Below are 23,884 nucleotides of genomic sequence, written 5' to 3'. Positions count from 1 at the left end.
CAGGCTAATGTAGGAAGATGGTGGAATAAATAAGCACCAGGTGAGAGTGACTTTCCACGTGCAAGGATTCCACGATGGGGGACTGAAGGCTGATGTCCCCCAAAGCCATATGATGGATGAAACTTAACTCCACGATGGGGGGTTGAAGGCCGGTGTCTCCCAAAGCCGTATGATGAAACTTTTCTCTTTCTTATTATTTTATTTTATTACTTAAAAAAATACCAATCCAAATTCCCACTTCCTCCCCTCCTCCCACTCCCTTCCCACTCTCTCCACTCACCCTCACCCCCAACCCCTTCCAATCATAAGAGAGGACAAGGCAACCCACCCTGTGGAACGTCCAAGGCCCTCCCTACTACATCTAGGTTGAGCAAGGTATACATACAAAGATAATAGGATACCCCAAAACAGTACATGTAATAGAGACAAATCCCAGTGCCACTGTCACTGGCCCCTCAGTCTGCCCCAGCTGTCAACCACATTCAGAGGAACTAGTTTGATCCCATGCTCGTTCACTCCCAGTCGAGTTGGAGTTGGTGAGCTCCCATTAGCTCAGTCAAATTGTCTCAGTGGGTGAACCCCTCATGGTCCTGACCTACTTGCTCATACTCTCCCTCCTTCCACTCTTCAATTGGACCTTGGAAGCTCAGTCCAGTGCTCTGATGGGGGTCTCTGCCTCTGTTTCCATCTGTTGTTAGGCGAAGGTTCTTTGGTGAGATTTAAGATAAACATCAGTCTGACAACAGGGCAAGGCCAGTTCAGGTACTCTCTCCTCTATTGCTTAGGGTTTTAGCTAGGGTTATCCTTGTGGATTCCTGGGAATTTTTCTAGAGCCAGGTTTCTTGCTAACCCCAAAATGGTTTCCTCAATCAGGATATCTCTTCCTTTGCTCTCATAACTGTCCTTCCTCTTTCTCAACTATCCTACTCCCTCAAGTTCTCCCTAACCCTCTTCTTCTCCCCTTCCTTCTACCCCCACCCCCATGCTCCCAAATTTTGTCAGGCGATCTTGTCTGCTTCCAATTTCCAGGTGAATCTATATATGTTTTTCTTTGGGTTTACCTTATTACTTAACTTTTCTAGGATCGTGAACTATAGGCTCAATATTCTTTGTTTATGGTTAGTATCCACTAATGAGTGAGTACATCCCGTATTCATATTTTTGGGTCTGGGTTATCTCACTCAGGATAGTGTTTTCTAATTCTATCCATTTGCATGCAAAATTCAAGATGTCATTGTCTTTTTTACCACGGTGTAGTACTCTAATGTGTGCATGTGCCACACTTTCTTTATCCATTCTTCAGTTGAGGGGCATCTAGGTTGTTTCCAGGTTCTGGCTATTACAAATAATGCTGCTATGAACATAGTTGAACAAATGTTTTTGTAGTATGATTGAGCATCTTTTGGGTATATTCCCAAGAGTGGTATTGCTAGATCCTGAGGTAGGTTGATTCCCAATTTTCTAAGAAACTGCCACACTGATTTCCAAAGTGGTTGCACAAGTTTGCATTCCTACCAGCAATGGATGAATGTACCCCTTACTTCACATCTTCTCCAGCATAAGCTATCATTAGTGTTTTTGATTTTAGCCATTCTGACAGGTATAAGATGGTATCTCAGAGTTGTGATTTGCATTTCCCTGATAGCTAAGGAAATTGAACATGTCCTTAAGTATCTTTGGACCATTTGAAATTCTTCTGTCGAGAATTCTCTGTTTAGTCCAGTACACCATTTTTTAATTAAGTTATTTAGAATTTTAATGTCTAATTTCTTGAGTTCTTTATATATTTTGGAGATCAGACCTTTGTCTGATGTGGGATTGGTGAAGATCTCCCATTCAGTAGGGAGCCTTTTTGTCTTAATGACTCTGTCCTTTGCTTTACAGAAGCTTCTCAGTTTCAGGAGATCCCATTTATTTAATGTTGTCCTTAATGTCTGTGCTACTGGGATTATACGTAGGAAGTGGTCTCCTGTACCCATGCATTGAAGGCTACTTCCCACTTTCTCCTCTATCAGGTTCAGTGTGGTCAGATTTATATTGAGGTCTTTGATTCATTTGGACTTAAGTTTTGTGCATGGTGATAGATTTGGATCTATTTTCATTCTTCTACAGGTTGACATCCAGTTATGCCAGCACCATTTGTTGAAGATGTATAGTTTTAGCTTCTTTGTCAAAAATCAGGTGTTCATAGGTTTGTGGGTTAATATCTGGGTCTTCAATTCGATTCCATTGGTCAACATCTCTGTTTCTATGCCAATACCAAGCTGTTTTCATTACTGTAGCTCTGTAATAGAGCTTGATGTCAGGGATGGTAATGCCTCCGGAAGTTCCTTTATTGTATAGGATTGTTTTGGCTATCCTAGGTTTTTTGTTTTTCCATATGAAGTTGATTATTGTTCTCTCAAGGTAGGTGAAGAATTGTGTTGGGATTTTGATGGAGATTGCATTGAATCTATAGATTGCCTTTGGTAGGACTCCTATCTAAGAGCATGGGAGATCTTTCCATTTTGGCATCTTCTTCAATTCCTTTCTTCAAAGACTTGTCAAATAGTTCTTGTCAAATAGGTCTTTCACTTCTTTGGTTAGTGTTACCCCAAGATACTTTATTTTTTTGTGACTATTGTGAAAGGTGATGTTTCTCTGATTTCCCTCTCAGCTTCTTTATCCTTTGTGTATAGGAGGGCTACTGATTTTTTTAGTTGATCTTGTATCCTGACACATCACTGAAGGTATTTATCAGCTGTGGGAGTTCTCTGGTAGAGTTTTTGGGGTCAGTTATGTACATTATCATATCATCTGCAAATAACAAAACTTTGACTTCTTCTTTTCCAATTTGAATCTCCTTGATCTCCTTATGTTTGTCGACCAACTATTGCTAGAACTTCAAGAACTATGTTGAAGAGATATGGACAGAGTGGATAGCCTTATCTTGTTCCTGATTTTAGTGGAATGGCTTTGAGTTTCTTTCCATTTAATCTGATGCTAGCTGTTGGCTTGTTGTATATCGATTTTATTATATTTAGATATAATCCTGGTATCCCTAATCTCTACTATATCTTTATCATGAAGGGGTGTTGAATTTTGTCAAATGCTTTTTCAGCTTCTAATGAAATAATCATATGGTTTTTTCTTTCAGTTTATTTATATGATGGATTACATTGATAGATTTGCATATGTTGAACCAGCCCTGCGTCTCTGGGATCAAGCTTACTTGATCATGATGGATAATTTTTTTGATGTGTTTTTGGATTCAGTTTGCCAGTATTTTATTGAGAATTTTTGCATCCATGAGAATGAGATTGATCTGTAATTCTCTTTCTTGGTTGGGTCTTTGTGCAGTTTTGGTATCAGGGTAACTATAGTCTCATAAAAAGACCCTTTTTTTTCTATTATGTGAAACATATTAAGAAGTATTGGCATTAGCTCTTCTTGGAAGTTATGGTAGAATTCTGCACTAAACCTATCCGGCCCTGGGCTTCTTTTGGTTGGGAGGTTTTTGATGACAGCTTCTATTTCCCCGTGGCTTATAGGTCTATTTAAATTGCTCACTTGGTCTTAATTTAATTTTGGTATGTGGTATTTATCTAAAAAATTGTCCGTTTCTTTTACATTTTCCAATTTTGCAGAGTACAGGGTTTTGTTGTAAGATCTAATGATTCTCTGAATTTCCTCAGTGTCTGTTGTTATATCCCCCTTTTCATTTCTAATTTTGTTAATTTGGATGTTCTCTCTCAGCCTTTTGGTTAGCTTGTATAAGAGTTTGTCAATCTTGTTGATTTTCTCAAAGACACAGCTCTTTGTTTCATTGATTCTTTGGATTGTTTTCTGTGTTTCTATTTGTTGATTTTAGCCCTCAATTTGATTATTTCTGGTCCTCTTGGGTGAGCCTGCTTCTTTTTTTCCTAGAGCTTTCAGGTGTGCTGTTAAGTCACTAATGTGAGCTTTCTCCACTTAGTGCTATGAACTTTCCTCTTAGGACTGTTTTCCTGGTGTCCCACAGGTTGTATTTGTTGTGCCTTCATTTTTGTTGAATTCAAGGAAGACTTTCAATTTCTTTCTTTATTTCTTCCTTGACCCAGGGGTGGTTCAGTAGTTGACTGTTAAATTTCCAAGAGTTTGTAGGCTTTCTGGGAGTAGTATTGTTGTTAAATTCTAACTTTACTCCATGGTTATCCGATAAGACACAGGGGGTTACTCCAATTTTTTTGTATCTGTGGATATTTGCTTTGGTACTGAGTATGTGGTCAATTTTAGATAAGGTTCCATGAAGTGCTGAGAAGAAGGTATATTCTTTTCTGTTTGGGTGGAATGTTCTATAGATGTCTGTTAAGTCCATTTGATTTATTAACATCTGTTAGTTCTCTTATTTCTCTGTTAAGTTCCTGTCTGGATGACCTGTCCATTGGCGAGAGATGAGTGTTGAAATCTCCTACTATTAGTGTGTGGGGTTTGATGTGCAATTTAAGTTTTAGTAATGTTTCTTTTAAATATGTGGGTGCTCTTATATTAAGCGCATAGATATTCAGGGTTGAGACTTCATCTTGATGAATTGTTCCTGTTATGAGTATAAAGTGTCCTCCATCTCTTCTGATGGATTTTAGCTTGAAATCACTTTTGCTAGATATTAGGATAGCCCCACCTGCTTGTTTCTTAGGTCCATTTGATTGGAAAACCTTTTCCCAACCCTTTACTCTGATGTAATGTTTTTGAGGTTGAGGTGTGTTTCTTGTAAACAGCAGAAGGCTGGGTAATATTTTCGTATCCATTCTCTTAGCCTGTGTCCTTTTTAAAAAATATTTATTTATTTTGTATACAATATTCTGTCTGTGTGTATGCCTACAGGCCAGAGAGGTAAGTAAATATCTTATCTGCAATTTGTAGAGTGGGAAATTTTCATTTTCATGTTGAGAAATTGCAAAATATTGCAGAATGGTATTGCATCACCGTTTCTATTTCCAGAACTGGGTGGACGCATGCAAGCAGTCATCCTCCTCTCTGCCTTCCTGCCTTTCTTTCTTTTTTCTTTCTCCCTTCCTTTGTTACCTCATATCTTGCTTCTTGGGTGGCTAATAGCATTTGCCTGACTTCACCTTCTTTCTCCCTGCATTCAGTTTATTTTCCTGCCTAGCTATATTCTTCCCTGCCATAGGTCAAAACAGCTTCTTTATTAACCAATGGTAATGCGCAGGACAGAAACTTCCACCTTCCTTCTTTCCTGTCTTTCCAAGGTCTCATCTTGCAATCCAGGCTGACCTGAACTCTACATACAGTCTAGGCTGCTTCGGATTCAGCACAGCTCTCCCGCCTCTGCCTCCAGGCTGCTGGGGTTACACCACCATACCCAGATCTCTAGTGTTTTCTGTTCTATATGCGGTGGCCCAGACATGTTCGTTGTTGGATGGCACGTGGCCCTTTCTGTTCACTCCTGGTGTCCTCGGGTGGAATCTCCCTTCACCCACTGTCCATTTGTTCAGAGGTGCATCCGCATGAACAGAGCCAATGGCAGTTAACCTTTCTTCCTTCTTGGCCTTTCATGCCATGGTCCGCCACACCAGGTTATACTGTTACCTCCATCATCCCTATAACTTTTATTAAGTATTTATTATGTGTGAAGTACTGAGACATGAGCTTTCCATCAACCTGCTAGTGAATTCTTAGGTTGGCCTACTCATATGCACGGCATTTATGCTGCCCTGTGATCGGCTGCCCCTTTAAAGTAGATCTGCTTCCCAGATTTGCCTCTAGGTAGGTTTCAGCAGAGCCCAGGGCTGCCTGGTTACGACCACATAACTTTCTCAACTTCAATATGACCTAGGAGAACCTCCGACTTGTTTCATTGTCCATTCCCTGCTGAGTCAGGGAGGATCACGAAGGCCTCGCTCCCTTCCTACCTCAGTCCTCGCCCACCTCTAACACATCCCCTCGGCTCCCCAAGTCCGTCTTGCGAAAGAAAAGTAAACTTCTCTGAGCAGCTGCTTCCCCTCAGCAGGCTCCGTCCCTTTTTTTGGCACTGTCTCCTCTACCTTCCTCGCCTACTTCTCCTTACCTGAGAGGCAGAGCCCCAGCCATACGAGCAGCTGTCTCATCTCAGGTCTCCTCCATCTGACGCTCCTTCCTGGCTATGCTATCTGCCAGTGGCCAGAGACAAGGGGCAAAGCCCCTTACAGTTGCTGGAGTATGCTGCCCCCCATAGATGTTGACTGACGTCTGTCCCTGGAGGTCCCATTGAGACATTCTGAGGAAACCGTGACAAGAGGAAGCTGGCCAGGGAAAGTGAAGAAGGGGGAGTACCCTGTCCTTGTGACAGCCTCCTTCTTGCATTGCTGCCACAGTCTGTTGGGAAACACTCTGGGGCTGCCATTTTCCACCACATTGCTCCACGCACTGCCTCTGGATACCAAGATGTTGCCACATGCACTGAACATCCATTCACTCAGTTTTCCCCAAGCCAATGATGCTGAAACATCCAGATTTGCCACCTTCCAAGGCCAAGGACAATCTGATGTCATTATTCAGACACCATTCTCCTTCTTTTTCCGAGACAGAATCTCTCATTGGTATGAACCTCAGCAGGTGAGATAGGCTGCCTGCCTCTATCTCCCCTCCGCTGTATTGTGTGCGCACCACCACACCCACTGTTTTCTATGTGGCTTCTAGGAATGAAAATCAGGTTTCTGTGCTTATGTGGCAAGCCCTTTACCAACTGAGGCATCTCCTCAGCCCTTCATCTTTAGTTTCGTTCTTTCCATTGTTCTCAGTATGGCCAGACAGCTGAGTTACTCAGGAAGCAAGGCTTACATAGTCACATCAGGGCTCTCCCCTCAGAGGCTCTGGAGTCCACAGGCCTGCAAAAAGGCCAAGGCTTCTGCACTGTAGCAAGCAGCCTAGGTGACTCTGGCCCAGACTCCAACTGGACCAGACCCTGCAGGCCATTAGTTTAGTCACTGGGTCTGAACCATTGCTTATTTTTATCTATTTTTCTGACTGAGACACAGTTTCATTATGGAGAACAGACTTCCTCCAGTCCGCAGTCTTCTTGCCTCACTCTCCTGCTGCTGGGATTATAGATGGGCACCATTGTTCTGGTTCCATCCAGATGCTGTGAGAAGACACCGGAGGAAAACTCAGCTGAGGGGGAAAGAGTTAGGCTTGGCTTGGCTTGGCTAAGGATTCCAGGTCACGGTCCATTATTTCAGGGACGTCAAGGCAGGAACTCAAAACAGCTAGTCACATCCCATCCGGAGTCCAGAGCAGAGAGGATCCGCAACTGGACTCCTGCTGTCCGCCTGCTTCTGGTCAGCTAGGGTTCCTTAATCTGAAACTGTGAAGTCTATGAATGGTACGACCCATATACAGGGTTAATGCTCCCACCTCATCCATCCATAGAGACAATGTGGCACAGACATGCCCGCAGGGGACAATTCCCCACCTGACGCTGTCTTCACAAGTGACTTCTAGCTATGGAAACTTGACAACCTAAGAACTATAATAGACCACACAACTTGTGTGTGTGTGTGTGCTATAGCAGACACCACACTACATACGTGTGTGTATGTGTATCTGTCTGTGTATGCTTGTGTGTATGTAAGAGCTTTCCTCCCTGTTTTTGGTTTTGTTTGTTTGTTTGTTTTGGGACATGATCTGTCAATGACCTGAAGAGGGTCTCTAGACAGTCAGCTAGTCCCAGGGAACTGTCTCTCTCTCTGCCTCCTAAGTGCTAAGAACACAGCAATGGTTCACCCTAACCAACTTTTTCACGTGGTTTCTGTGGACAGAATTCAGGTCCTCAAGCTTCTATGACAAGCTCTACACCAACTGGGCCTTAACTGGACCACAGCCTCCTGCTTGGCTCTTTAGGCAGAAAAAACACCTCCTGAGATGATCAGCTTCTGGATCAGTCCTCCAAAGATTTACGCCAGAGCACCAAGATAAAGTGAATCCCACCGAGGCCTCTCCCAAAAGATGAGATTATAGAATTGGCAATGCCTGGTGCTTATCAGTACCACCCAGTGCGGGATTATACAGAGAGCCATGTTCACAGGAAAACGTCCTTCTGTGATAGAAGCATGCCCAAAGACTTGGGAGCTCTTCACAGGAGTAGGGGAAAGTCTCTCTGCCAGGAATGTGTTTTCCTGACCTGAGATGTGTGGAACAGCCACTTTGCAGCCTCTGACTGAGATCAAGTGAGCTGGATGCTATGTGGTGGGATGTGTTTGCTCTTGGGAAGCTTAGGATGGAGTTGGCCCTAGGCACTGTGGAAGTAGAATGAGCTAACATACCATCCTTTCCTTACCCACAGGGTCCCTTTGTCTTTAGAGTCCAAGGAGATAGAAAACAAGAAAATGCCTGTGTGTCCCAGAAACAGCATTGGGGCCACAGGGCACCTGGGAGGATATCGAGAGGTGAGAGGGAGTTAGAGGCACACTGGGGACTGTCTCCCCAGCCTGGGATGGGCTCCTCTCCTGCCATGCCTGCCCTGTCTCAGTCCAGGAAGAGGACATTCAGCTGCCAGCAGAGCCCTGGCTCTCCGTCTCTCTGACTTTGGAGCCCTTCTGCAAGGGAACTCTCTAGACCTCATCCCCACTAGGAGGTGGTGGCCTGCTATTCCTGTGGCCTACCTATGGTCACATACACCTTGGCCTCACAGGTTGTACTGAGGGATCAACGAGAAAACACACACGCATATTGATGCATGTACTAATCCCATCCTACGGACGCCATCTTCTCCTCCAAGAGTTTCCCAGAGAATAGCATCCAGGTTAACTTGATTTCTCTCTCCCAGTTCCATAATCCTCAAGGTGGAATTTTGTCTTCTTGGCTTATGGTTGGGAGTATTCAGAGGACCACACAGGAAGACAAATCTGAGTGTCTGATTCTCAGAGAGGAAGGCCCTAGAGGCTGGGAGAGCAGGCTACTTCACAAGCAAGGGCCTGCACAGGTGGCTAGATTTGTGCTGCCTAGCGGGAATAGCAGCTGTCACCCCCTAAACCTCACGACTCCCATGAATGGTGACAGGGAGGAGCACAGGGCCATCTTTATTTCAAACCAACATCTATTCAGGCAGAATGGTCAGGGGGTGTTGGGTTTCCCCTCTTCTGAGGGTGCAGAGCACATACCCAAGATGATGGATGAACTGAGAAGTGTGAGCAGGGACATCCTGGACCTTAGATGTTACCCATGATTACAGATTCAATTCATTTTACAGTCTCTCCTCAGCCCCACCCCACCCCGAGCTCTTCTTGTGAGATAGACGTGGCTGAAAGTCATAAGTCACTGCTATGTGGCTTCATGGTCTGTCATTCAAATGACCTCTGTGTCACAGCAAACAAGACAGTGAAGATAAGGGTCTTACTGAAGAGTCCACAGACCACAGGAACAACAATGCTGGATATGGAGACCCTGCGGAGAGATGAGATTGAAGGTTGATCAATGACCATCCACACTGCCAAGTCTATGGAATTCTTCTCCATCCAATCTTTCCAACTTAGATCCTCCCTTCAGCCTGTGGGAAAGTTTAGATGCAGTTTAGTTGATCTCTTCCTAAAATAACCCATTAGAAATGTGTTTGCAGGAGAGCCTAGGGTTCAGGTCCAGGAGATGCATAAGGAGGATTCACCCGGGCATCTTGACCTTCTGTGTGGAATGGCGTCAGGTCCTTATCTAGGGAACCTGCTCCCTGTTGTCCCCATTCTCATCTGCTTCTGGGGACAGTTGTCCTACCTTAGTCTTCATTTTCCTCTCCAGAAACCAAGAAGAATCCAACCTTACTGAAAACTCCATTGCACCGTTGTCATGATTTTAGTAAAATGATACTTCACGTTCTGGATAGACAGCAGTAGACATAAGAAAGAGACCCACCCAGGAGAGAGAGAGAGAGAGAGAGAGAGAGAGAGAGAGAGAGAGACACAGAGAGAGAGACAGAGAGAGAGACAGAGAGACAGAGAGAGAGACAGAGAGAGAGACAGAGAGAGAGACAGAGAGACAGAGAGAGAGACAGAGAGAGAGAGAGAGAGAGAGAGAGAGAGAGAGAGCGCTCCACCTATACTGGGCAGATAGGGAAGTAGGTGAGGACATGGTGTTTTACATGTTAGGACACAGGGACAAAAATATTAGGTGACAGTGATTCAGACAGAGGCCACATAGAGTATTAATGATATATAACTGCGGGGTCTCTGCAGATGCCACGACCATCAAGTCTGCATGAGGCAAGAAGGAAATTTGTTTCAGCAAAACTCAGTAGATGGTATTGGTTCAAACTTCAAAGTCTGACCCAGGGAGTTTATTTTAGGGGGAAGTTTTCTGATTATTATTAACTCAATTCTGTATCTACAACAAATCTTAAATAACAGGATAACATTGAAACTCTTCAAAGTACAAATGACCTCTTTCGTAAAGATGATTTCTATTGACTGAGAAACAATGCTGAAGGGAAGGGTCTAGAAGGAAGAGTCTGGATAAACATTAGTCTGGGGAATCCAGGGGTGATCTGCCCCTGCAGATAGCACAGGTCACCAGGCGTCTAACTAAACCCATTCCCAGCCTTCTGTTCGGACAATGGTTTGAAGAGGCAATCTTGCATGTTTAACAGTCCTGGTTTTCCTAGTGCTGATACTGAGCACAAGGTCCACAAGCCTTTTATATATAAGAACTTAATGGCTCACGAAGCTCATGCCCATAATCCCAACCGTGGGTAGGCTGAGGCAGGAAGATCACAAATCTGCAGCCAGCATGGACCCCAGAATGAGAACTTGTGTAAGTACATAAATGGAATGTGAGGGTTTGGTCAATGATCTACTTAGTAAAGTGTAGACATTACTAAAGCAAGAAAGGTTTAGGGGATAACGCTATGGTACAATCATACTACATAGCAGGGCAAAGTATTGTTGGTTTGAGTCCAGGCTATAATTTTTCTCTAAACATGGCTAACGATAAGTATATAAATGGGGACAGGGTCATGGAAGATCACTAGGAAATAGAATTGAGTGCAATTAAGGAACAAATCACAGCAGTAACGTTGAAAGCAGTATGTGCACTCATCATGGTGATGGACTGGAGCAACCTGCCCATGTATGCTGACTCCACCCCAGGCTCCCATCCTGTCCCCTATCAGGGGACAGTATCCCCAAAGCCACGTGGTAAGTTTAGCAGCTGATCGTGCTAGAGAGGCAACCAGGATAGGGAGGCTAGCTCCTTTCTCTCACCTTGTGGTTGCCATAGTACCTACCCTGGTGGCAGCCTCAGCTCCCAGGGGAGCCTGCTGCTGGAGAGGCCCTGCTTCTGGTCTTTGCTAATGCCATTGCTTCCTAAGTCTAACCTGCCAATGTCCCATTGTAGTTCCTTGGACCTCGAGTTGTTTCATGCACTGGGCTCCAGGGCACATCCCCTTACAGCAGCTCTTCGCCTGTCTGTGGGGTCTCTGTGTCACATTGCTAGGGCTTCCCCTACCCAATGACCGGATGCAGGAATATATATATATATATATATATATATATATATATATATATATATTCTAAGCCTTCTGCCTCCAACAGAAGCAGTTTCAACTGGTACCCAGACTCCCTCACAGGACCCAGCCTGTGCCACACCTGGGAGACTGGCCCTGATTATGACCCTCTATTGACTTTCCTTCCCCATTGCACTTCCCTGATGGCTCTGCCAGGGATTACTTCCTAAAATATTTTCACAAGGCTTACTTTCCCATGACACATCTCTAGAAGTAAGCTTGTCACAGGAAAATGGTGCTCCCTGCCATGCCTGTCCATCAGCAGGGCAGTCTTTGCTCTCCTGTCACCTGGGCAAACAACTTGAACTCAAACATTTTTTCTTGCAGACAGCTGAGATGACCGATGCTGTCCTGCCCGGGCTCTGGCCAACAAAATAGTCACAAATATCACAGAATAAAGTTAGCAGGTGGCAGGGGTATAGCAGTAGTGACAATGTGAGCTACAACATACTTCCTGCGCCTGGGAAAACAAAGGCAACAGCGACAAACTAACTTCCGGAAAGATGGTTCGGTGGTTAAGAGCACACACTGCTCTCCCAGAGGACTGAGTTATGTTCCCAGGACCCACACTGAGCAGCTCACAGCTTCCTGTAACTGTAACTCTGAGGGATCCAGCACTTTTTCCAGACTGCGGCAGCCCCTGGGCTCCCTCACACAAATCACACGTGCACGTGCACACACACATAGTTAAAAATAAAAGTTTTTTAAAAAGAAGGGAAGATGAGTACTGACTCTCCCTAGACTGCAAACTTTCACTGCCCCATGAAGGCAGCAACTCCATGCCAGGCACTTGAGGCAGCACCAGGGAACCATGCTGAGAAAGAGGACAGTGTGTCTGCCTCCTTGCCTGGAACAAGAATCCACACTCAGAGAAATGAATGTCATGACCACTTCTCATCAACTTTACTAGGAATATTTTTTCCTTGGTGCTGAGCATGGAACCAGAGCCTTGAGCACCCACATCCTCTGATCCATATGCCAAGGTCTAGAGGAATGTTTTAAAATGCTAAACCCTTGCTGGTCAGCCTGCTGTACCACAGCCTCAGTTCTGCACTGTGGATCATCTGCAAAGTCTGCTTTTGTGATTTTATTTATTTTTAATTATGTATAAAGTGTTTGCCTGAATGTATATTTGTGTACCAATTCAGTACAGTGCCTACCTGTGAAGACCAACAGAGAGTGTCAGACCCCCAGAGACTGGAGATAGATGGTTGTGAGCCACCGTGTGGTACTGGGAATTGAACTCAGGACCTCTGGAAGAGCAGCTACTGCTCTTAACCTCTGAGCCATCTCTCCAGTGCAGACAATTCTGATATTTAGAAGACATTTTGTATATGTGATAGTATGCAAAGTGACATAAATGCTAAAATTCTCTTATGAAAATTTTTTGAGATAAAAGAGTTTTTAAAATTATCGGAGTGGTGATGGCTCATGTCTTTAATTCCTGCACTTGGGTGGAAAAAGCAGGAAGATGTCTGTAAGTTTGAAGCCAGCCTGGTCTACAGAGTGAGTTCCAGGACAATCAAGGCTACATGGAGAAACCCTGTCTCAAAAAACAAACAAAAATATTTAAAAAAGAAAACAGTATGAACAGTCAAGAGTAGGTGAATGATTGTGAGGTTTATGGCTTTTCTGATTGACAGAAAAGTATGTATTTATTGAATTTATAATTCAGTGTAGTAATGTTGAAGGATTTTAAAGATATAGTCTTTGTAAGTAGTTCTGACTGTCCTGGAGCTCCCTACATAGACCTGGTTGGCCTTGAACTCACAGAGATCCTCCTGCCTCTGCCTCCCGAGTGCTGAGATTAAAGGTGTGTGCCACCATGCCTGGCTGAGAGATAATCTTACCAGGGAAAATTACTTTATGTATATAACTAGAACTGGGGCCATGCTAAGGTATATATGAATAAAGGCTACATGGAACCATGCGTGCGGACATACTAGACTAGGGAAAAAAGAATTTTTTCACTTTTGATGCAGCATTTAAATGAAACATTAATCTTCAACAGCAACTGTAAGGAGGGCCATGCATGCAAGGTGGCTCTTAACCAGCAGGTGTGGCCTGCTGCTGCAGCGTGGATCAGTACTGGTGAAAAAATGACACTATTGAAGGGTGGCAGAAAGTTTGAAAGGCTGGAATTGGCCAGCGCTTTAGGCCACCGTGCACTCATCCATCTACTTTTTCTTCCGTCTATCATCTACCCATCCTTTCATTCATCCTATTTATTCATCTATCCACCCATTAATCCACGCACACAAATATCTATTCAGGCGTGCGCTCACTCACTCATTGAGCCATCATCCACATGCATCCGTTCCCAAAGAAACAGCACACCCATAGTCTGACCCCTGCCTCTTCATTTTTCTCAATGCCATGACCACAGAGGGAAGGTTTTGTCATATGCTGCCACCATAATATACTGCTTCACCGCAGATCCAAAAGCCGTGTCCTGAAACCTCCAGAACTTGGAGCCAAAATAAACCTGTCCCATTTTAAGCCTATTGTCTGGGTCATTTGTTACAATGATGGAGAGCTGACAAACATAAACGCAGGTTAGGGATCAAACTAGCCCAGCCCTTTGTCTCAATATTTTAAAATATAATTTTTCAGGAGATTTCTAACCTGCGTTTATGAGTCTGCCACCGTCTCCATGAATGCCTGCCATTCCATCAGTGTGGAGTGGAGTGCTCACGCCAGTACTAAAATCAAACAAACAAACTAAGTCAGTTCAACAGCACAAAGAGCATTACTAGGGAGAGTCATAGACATGGGGAGGTGGCAGAGAGCATCCTCTGGTCTTCTAGTATCTCAACAGTATCCTTGGGAACTAAAGCCACAAGGGGTCGCTGGCTCACCCAATGTTACATACATAGCTGGTCTATCTGACATTGGAATCCATCTGCTTCTGGGTTGGCAGGACTGAAAGTATTCATCAAAAATGCCATTTCCCTCCTCTTACTACTCTGATGTGCAGGGAGACACAGAGGATGAGCTTGGGAGGGTGGGAGCCTCCTCCTCAGTCAGTCGCCACCTTTTCTCTCCCTGGGAAATTCCGCACAGACTTGTCTGCTTCTGCTTCCGCTCCAGCCCACCGCAGATTCATGCCCACACCCTCTCAGCACTTGGACTAGGAGATAAATGGCATGCTAACCAGGATCCCAGAAAACATACCTGGGAACATCTGTCCTGTTTGGGTAGGTGACTCCAGGGTCAGGAGAAGAGACAACAGCTGTGGATGGGGTCATAGTCCTGTCTCTGCGCGGGTATTTTGTGGTAATCAGGATGGGAAATGTAGTTGGGCTTATAGTAGTTATGATGCCAGAAGTGGATGGATCTGAAGAATCTGCAAGAAGACACATGGTGTAGAGAGATAAATGGACAGACATATAATGGACAGAAGATTGATGGATGGACAGACGGATGGATGAATGAGCAGAAGAGAAGTGAGCTGGGGAGGGAAAAGAACATGGCTATTCAAGAAGCAAGAATTTTTTTTTAACTAAAATCCAAAGAAGCCAGCCTGAAGCAGAGACAGAAACAGATGAGTGAAGGGAGAAAAGGAGGAGGGCTGGAGAGGCGTGAAGGAAAGACTCCTCGGGCTGTCTGAGCTATGGAAACGTTCTCTCTGCTGCTGTCCAGCTCTCCACCTCCCCCTTCTCCCCTTTACATGGCTCTCTCAGCCTCCGTAAGTCATGTCTCTCTAAAGGTGTCCTTTACTGCTGTATTGCATCTGAGCCTCAGCCTGGACTTGGCACAGACTCGCTGGTTCTAGGAAGGGAGGCCTTTTCTCTTTTCTCTGCCATCCTTGATCATCTACTATTACCACTGGGGATGTAGAGCCCAGCAAGGTACCAGCTGGTCCTCGGTGAATTCAGAAATTCATAAGGAGTGTATAACTGCATTGGTCCCCATTGAAGCCTAGAACCTCGTTCCTCATAAGCAACTGTCACTTCAGGTCTGCTGAGCCAGGGTCTTCATGAAATAAGGAGTTCAGGTGGTTCATGCCCACAGCAAGGTCTGACACACATAGTTTAGGGGGCACCAAGGGCATCTTGAAAGGAATAGATTACAAGAGCTTCCTAAGAAGAGGACATAGCAACCATGGATTACAGTACCTGCAGCCAAGCTGCAACCCAGCAGGGCTACATTGTCCACAGCCCAGTCACTTCAATGACATGACACACCACAAATCTTTGGAACCTGGACCCCCTCTACTGATGTCAGTTTCACCCAGTCCTCAGACAACCAGCCCTATGGGTAGACTGCATACGTGACTTCTTATGGACAGCCTCCAACTGCCCTGCAGGCACAGAGGTAGCCTGTCCAGGACTATGACACTGTTGCTTAGGATACCACCACTGCCACAGTCACCACCACTAAGGCCATCTATGCAGCGTAGTTGGCATGCAGCACTCGGCCTGCTTACCCAGCCTGCGGGCAGCAGACAGCAGCCACCATGCCTATCCACCACAGGCCAGTAAAAAGTCAGCCGAGACTAGTCAACTTCATTCTAGTATGGGGGTGTGGGGTAGGGGGTGGAACAAGCCCTGCCTCAGACATGGACTGAGCGACTACAGTTATCCTCAGGTCCCAAGAGCTACCCCTGTTGCCAGTCACCACACCTCTACTCTACTCTGTTGGGAGTCAGGCTCATCCAAGACTTTCTCAGAGGCCTTGATGAAAAGATGTCTAAAGGGAACACCAGTTCTGTGTCCGTGCCCAGGAGCAAACAAGGCAAGGTCTGATCTGAGCCTAGGGCCTGGGCCTCAAAGGGATTAAGGTTCCAGTTCCTGGAAACTAGACTTTCCCCCACTAGAGAGACTGGAGTTACCCCTGTGCATGCGATCTGTTTCACGCTTGAGATCTCCTGTGTTCCCCTGATGACTTCGCTCATTGTATGACCGCGTTCTGCTGCCTCTATCCCCTGTCCCCTTGCAAAGTGCATATAAGATGCTGTGTGTGTGTGTGTGTGTGTGTGTGTGTGTGTGTGTGTGTGTTTCAGACAGAATCTCACTATGTAGCTCTGCCTGTCCTGGAACTCACTACAAAAATCAAGCTGGCCTTAAACTCACAGAGATTCACCTGCCTCTGGCTCTCAAGGGCTAGGATCAAAGGTGTGTGCTACTATGCCTGACTGATGCTGTACTTCTTAATAAACATTCTTGGCATAAGACGTAGCTTGTGCAAGACCTCCTGACCCCAACTTTCCAGTGTTTTTATTACTTCTGAACTCCTGGCTCTCCCTCTTGGGTCATCCTCCTACCAGCAGTTCCTCTTCACAGCTGTCTAGTTATGACCTGAGCAGGGCCTCTCAAGAACTATGGGCAAGCAGCCATGGAACAACACTAGTTATGGTCAACAAAGCTGTTGTCTCCAGTTGCCCTGCTCAGGCTGGATCCTACAGCCAAGTCAACATAGCCTATAAAGTAGCATTCTGAGGTGCCCACCCTGCTCTCTAGTAGCCCAAGTGCTTATGGGCAAGAGTCTGAAGGATTTCCTGGACCAGGAGAGAGTTAGAGGCACCTTGGAGGCATGAGCAGAGGTGGGCAAGGGGGTGAACAGGGTGGAATGGGCACTGGAGAGCCAAATGGCTTCTAGAAGCCTGGTGGACCCACGGATGAAGGGGCAGATCTTGCCGTGTTATAGATCCCCCTATAAATCCTGAAGACTTGGCCAACAGTGCAATTTATATCCAAGAATCAAATGGTAGTGGGACCCTGGATCCAGCAGATTTCCTTAAGCATTGTGAGGTTGTTGGGATGAACAGGAGAAGTTTACAACCTGTGATCCATGTCTACCTGAATAAGGGAACAGGAAAACCTGAAAATGACACCATGGTGTCCCAGGAGGATCCGCCAACTGCCAAGGTCGCTATGAAGTGGCTTGAAAGGAGATTTACAAGCAAGCAAACTCAAAGTCTCTCTTGACTGAAGAAAGCCTCCAGTGAACAGCATGTAGATTAGCATGCACCCCAAGAGAGCAGAAGAATGTCACCACCCATCTGCGGAGGCTCGGATGACCTGGAAGATCCTGGAGGATTCATAAGTTACATAGGAGGGTCCCCCACAGAGGGCTCTGAGGTTTAGAGAGATCCCCCTCTGGAGGAAGAAATGTCCAGCACCAAGCCAGAGAGTGGCAAATCCTACCCAAACTGTAGAAACCAGGAAATGCCTGGAGAACAGAGTGCACCCATTGTAAGCCTGAGCACTTCCTTCCCAAACCTTCCCCACCTTTGACTGATGACTGTGGCAAAAACAGCTCTGGCAGCTTGTGGGGTGCAAAACCTGGCCTTAAAAACTTTTGCTGTCTTCGAAGAATGTTCTGAACTTGCTTCGGAGATGACAGTGGCCCGTTCTGAGGTGGTTTGTGTGGAAGAAAATGAGGTGGTACAAATGGGTATCCTGGACCTTTGCTGAAACAGATTTATTGCTTAAGCCAGAAAATGTCCCAAATGTATAGTTCCATATTTATAATGTTGGCTATGACATTGTTATGAAGAAACATTAAAATAATTAGTTAAATGGTTAATTAAAAAAAGGAAAGGCTTCCTAAGGACAAGACTTCTAAGGGGAGATCTCAGAGAAACTAAATCATGTCCAAAGTCTACTCTTCCTCTTTGCCCAACGGGAATCCATATGCAAGAGCCCTGAATTACTATTGGACCAAGTACCGGCCAACAGCCTTGGATGGCAGGCAAGGAAATTCTGACAGGAAGTCAAGCTGCTAGAAATCCTGGGCCACTGCCCCATCCTTGCTGGCCTACCTTTCCCTCCCTCTCCCCAGACACTTCCTGGTCACTCACCCTTGGTCACCACCAGGCGGACAGGATGGAAGAGCAGAACAGGGTCATTAGGAGGGTGGTAAATCACGCAGCGGTACAATCCAGAGTCTGCCACTCGAAGATCAGTCATTTGGACATGCAACATGGCCTCCCCAGGGTCATCTTTCAGTGTGTACTTCCCCACGTGGACCTCAATGGGATTTGCAGATGGCCTCTCTGTGACGACCAATGTCAAGGGCTCCTTTCCGTCCGGCAGCCTCTGCCAAGCCTTCTGGCTGCTGGCATACTTCCTGATGTTGAAGGGACAGCTCACTGCCAAGGTCTGTCCCTCGACTCGGTTATACCTTTCTTCGGCTGGGTCAGTGGCAGCTCGAGCTTCTGTAAACAGGAAAAGGGAAACAGGCTCTGTAGGGAATGGTCCCCATCCAAACTCTGCACCGGAAAGGAGTTGTTTGGTGTTTGTTTGTTTCACTGTAAGAGCCGATGATATGTGGCCAATGAGGATCAAACATTACAAACAATCCTTTTGTGAGTACGTGTTAATGCATGTGTGCATGTGTGCATGCCTGCGGTGCCCAGAGGCCAATCTCAGGTATTACACATGCCTGAGAATACTGTCCATCTAATTGCTTCTTTTGTTAAGGTCTCACTCTTTTTACATGGAACTGGAATATTCGGCTGGGCTGTCCGGTTGGGGAGTCCCAGGGATCCAGCCAGCCCTGCATCCCTAGTGCTGGGATGACTAGTGTGTGCCCCCACATCTGGTTTTTTTTACAAGACTTTTGGGACTCAAACTCAGGTCCTCATGCTTGCGTGGTGAGCACCACACTGGCTGTATTCTTTACTTCTCTAGCCCTAAATGGTTTTTAGAGGAATGAAAGTGCCCGGTTGGAGGGAGACATGAGCGGCAGGGCATGATGAGAGAGGAAGGCTGTAGAAAGGCTCCTTACAGGGTAAAGAGTGGGTATAAAGACATTCTCGAAGCACAGGATGATGTCAAGGAAGCATCAAGAAAAGAAAACAAAAGCAAAGCATCATGGGCATGATGGATGGGAGCTCTGCACCTCCTTTCATCATACAGCTTTGCTGATGGGCTGATGGGGCTGCCCTACACTGAGAACAGCCCTAAGGCCCTGGCCACACAGACTGTGACTGAGTGGAGCCAATCGAAACCGGCTGTGACTACTCAGAACCCTATGCAGAGGCTGGTGGTCAGCAGGGTGCCAAGCTCCAGTTCTGTATTTTACCATATTGGAATCAGCTGCCTAAGAATAAGCCAAACAGGAGAGCGGAGTGACAGGGAGAAACTGGGTAGGGAGGAGAGAGAAAGAAACTGACAACTTTGAGTCATGACTAGCTGTGCTTTTAAGCTAGCACCCCTGGGTGCCCTAGAACCTAAGACAATAAGTCCCTTCTGTTTTTGACAGAAACCACAGCCATGTTTCTTCACTATGTGTCAGGTGCCCCTCACTGGGTGTAAACTGCCCCTCCACTGGGTGTCAGGTGTCCCCCACTGGTGTCAGTTGTTGGGAGACATTTTCAGTTGTTATAAACAGGAATGGGAACTATTGCCATGTGGAACTAATGGACAGACAAGGTCAGGTGCTGTCAAGTATCCTGCAGTGCACAGGATGGTCCTCACCAGCCATTACCTCACCCAAAATGTCAGTAGTGCTGAGCTTGGAAATGCCACACACACACACACAACACACACTCACACGCATGCACTACACACACACAACACACACTCGCGTGCATGCACCATTCACACGCACCACATATACAACACACACTCACACGCATGCACCACACACACACAACACACACTCGCGTGCATGCACCATACACATGCACCACACACACAACACACACTCACACGCATGCACCACACACACACTCCACACACTCACGTGCATGCACCCCACACACACACCACACACTCGCGTGCATGCACCACACACACACTCGCACGCATGCACCACACACACACTCCACACACTCACGTGCATGCACCCCACACACACACCACACACTCGCGTGCATGCACCATACACACACACACCACACACTTACGTGCATGCACCCCCCCACGCACACTTGCACGCATGCACTCCCACACACACTCGCGTGCATGCACCACACACACACACCACACACTCGCACGCATGCACCACACACACACTCACGTGCATGCACCACACACACCACACACTCGCGTGCATGCACCACACACACACACACACTCGCACGCATGCACTCCCACACACACTCGCGTGCATGCACCACACACACACACACACACACACACACACCACACTCGCATGCATACACCCCCCCACACACACACACTTGCATTCATGCACACTAATCTCAGCCCCACTCTTGGAGTGGAAACAAGAAAATCACTTGGAATTGGGCCCTGCTGATGTGAAAACATCTAGGTCATCAACACCAGTTCTTAAGTCACCGAGAGACTGTAGAGTTTGGCCACTCAGGCCTGGACATCATTCTCCAGCAAAGGCATGGACAAAATACCGGAGCAGGGAGGTAGACTTTCACTTCCTGAAACGTCTACTGCTGTTGTTACTACAACTGCCCACCCCCACACACACTTGCACCACACCCACACTACACACACACGCACCACACATACCACCCCTACCATACCCACACCACACCCATATGCATCACACACTTGTGCATCACACACATACGTGCATGCACACACTACCACCCACACTAACCACACACACAACACACTCGCACAATACACCACACTCACAACATACTCGCACAATGTACCACACACATGCATATACACATACTCACACACACACCACCACCACCCACATGCACCACAATATACACCACACACACCCAGACAGACCAAGACTTACACTTTAGTAGAAGCCCTTGCCTGCTGGCACAGGCTGTGTCAGGCTCCAGAAGACCTGCTCTGCCCTCACCTGGCCTTGCTCAGACTCACCTCAAGGACTCATGGGGGATTTTGTAATGAGCCAGGCTCTAAGGTCAATTAGATCTCTAAGGAAACCTTGCCAACAGGCGTACCTGAACTCTGGTCAGGAATGCCTTCCACACTCAGCATGGAGGTGCACATCTGTAATCTCAGGAATGCCCTCCACACTCAGCATGGAGGTGCACATCTGTAATCTCAGGAATGCCTTCCACACTCAGCATGGAGGTGCACATCTGTAATCTCAGAACTGAAGTGGTGGAAATGGGTGGCTCAGGAAAAAGTTCAAGATAATCGTCAAATACACAGTAAATTTGGAGTCAACCTGGACTACATGAGGTCCTGTCTCAGGAAAAAAAGAAGAAGAGAGTGGCAGAATGTCCCCACATACACAGACCGGCCAGCCAAGGCTCAGGGCTGTGTTGAATCAGCTTTGATTACTCCATCCCAGGATGACTGCTCCACTCGGTGTGACACATCACAGGCCCCACCCTTGAGTTGTGTTCGTGGAAGTACTGACTCACTGAAATATTACAAATGAAGACACAGGGCTGGGGGCAGGCCCAGCCCTGCTCAGTCCATGTGAGAAGCTGAGCTTTCCAGCTCTAGAATTTGATGAAGAGCTGGGATTACAACCTCGGTGAGGACAGACACAGGCTTCTGTTCATACCTTTGGCCTCTGAATTAGCAGATTTGTAGACCCAAGGAAACTCTGGGAAATATCTGTTAAATGAATTCCATCTTTGAGGTCTAATGGACTGTTCACATCAAAAGCACCATGGGGGAATAGAAGAAGAAACATTTCAACATGAAATAATATCATTCAGATGCTGGACATAATGGCTCACACACTTTAAATTCAGCACTCGGAAGGCAGAGGCAGGATAAGCGGTGAGTTTAAGGCCAGCCTGCTCTACATAGACAGTTCCAAGACAGCCAGGGCTACAATGAGAGACTGTTATTCAGATCATTTCATGTTTGGATTGGTTGGAGCTGCTGGCCTGGTATCGCCCATCTGTAATCCAAATACACAAGAAGCTGAGGCAGGAGTACTGCCTTGGTTATTAGTGAGACCTGTGCCACTGTCATTGTTTCCGCTGAAAATTCTGTATGTCTCTGACAGGAAACTTCACACAGAGACTGGGGCTGCGGCTCAGTGGTAGAGCGGTTGCCTGGCATGTGAGAGGTCCTGGGTTCCATCCCCAGGACTGAATGGAACAAACAAAACAAACTAGCAGTTAAGAGCATTTGCTGCAGAGGACCAGAGTTAGCAACCATCTGTAACTCCAGTTCCAGGGAAAGCTGATGCCTTCTTCTGGCCTACTCAGGTACCAAACATATATGTGGTACATGCATGCAAACATACACATAAAATAAAATTTTAAAAGGCCAGAAACAAAAGCACAGACACCTGCCTCTCTAACTCTACCCCTTCCTATATTTCTGTTCATTAGCCTCCGGGATCTGACTCTCTGCACTCAGGCGAAGCCTGGCCTGAGGTGAGCAGTGTTTGACCCCACGTTTGGGGGGCCGTGTGCTTTATAACAGCGGCTCTTGATCTTCCGAATACTGTGAACTTTCAATACAGCTCCTCATGACTCAGAGGGGTCATGGGTGACCCCCCCACCGGAAAATTATTTTCATTGCTACTTCATAACTATAATTTTGCTAAGTTATGAATCTTAATGTAAATATCTGGTTTTTATAGTCGTAAATGACCCCTGTGAAAAAGTCATTTGACAGCCAGACGGGGCTGCGACCCACGGATTGAGAACCACTGCTTTAGTGCTTCAGAAGGGCAGAGCTTGGTGGGGTTTTGGAGGTGGCCCCACCAGCAAAGCACTAGCTGTGCAGAGGCCTGAGGACCCGACTTTGGTCTCTAGCACCACGGAGAAAGTCTATTGTGGGGTACGTACTTCTGTCCCAGCACCAGGCAGGCAGAGACAAGTGGGTCCTTAGGGCACACTGGCCACACAGATAGACAAACTCCGGGGTCAAAGGGAGACTCAAAAGCAAGGTAGATCTAGGTGTGACAGTGCAGGGCATCCTTAAATGTCAGCAGTGAGGAGACAGGAGCAGGGGCAGATAGAGGGGCAGCTTGGTCTATATAGCAAGTTCCAGGCCAGCCAGGATGCACAGTGAAACTGTGTCTCAGTTAAAAAAAAAAAAAGAAGAAAGAAAGGAAGGAAGGAAGGAAGGAAGAAAAAAGAAAGAAAGAAAGAAGCGGAAAGCAATTGAAGAAGACACCCAGCACCAACATGTATGTACACACACACACACACACACACACACACACACACACACCACTCATACGGTTGCTAATGTCCTAGGCCAGTTTCTCACCCACTCCCACCTCCCACCTGCCTTACCTGAGACAAGAAATGTCCACAGCAGCCCCCAGAGCCCAGCCTTCCTCATGCTCCAAGTTCAGCTCCAACTGTCCAACTGCCTCCGTGGGCTGCTGGGACAGCTATAAGACACCCCTGTACCCAAACTCTCTGGGGAGTTTCACAACAGGACATGAGGCCATTCCTGGGAGGTACAGTCCTGTTACTGGCTACCCTGCTTGCTGACATCAGTAGGGCTTCCCAGGGACAAGCCTCATTCTCCCCTCCCCCCCCGA

At 46.4% G+C, this 23,884-nt stretch overlaps 1 protein-coding gene across 1 annotated transcript; it reads right to left on the bottom strand.

Annotated features, from left to right (window-relative positions):
• Positions 1-9,234: 9,234 nt before the first annotated feature.
• On the bottom strand, positions 9,235-23,679 carry Trem1 (triggering receptor expressed on myeloid cells 1). The gene is made up of 4 exons (XM_041656651.1): positions 23,631-23,679; positions 18,309-18,665; positions 14,678-14,849; positions 9,235-9,399 (listed from the first exon to the last, which is right to left on the bottom strand). The coding sequence occupies exons 1-4, from the start codon at positions 23,677-23,679 to the stop codon at positions 9,297-9,299; spliced, it is 681 nt and encodes a 226-aa protein (XP_041512585.1). The 3' UTR covers positions 9,235-9,296.
• Positions 23,680-23,884: the final 205 nt, after the last annotated feature.

Source organism: Microtus oregoni, unplaced genomic scaffold, assembly GCF_018167655.1.
Source record: "Microtus oregoni isolate MIOR12 unplaced genomic scaffold, Mior012 000007F_ref0000211, whole genome shotgun sequence".
Taxonomy (NCBI): domain Eukaryota; kingdom Metazoa; phylum Chordata; class Mammalia; order Rodentia; family Cricetidae; genus Microtus; species Microtus oregoni.
Note: the sequence above shows the minus strand (reverse complement) of the source record. Positions and strands in the feature narration are given on the sequence as shown.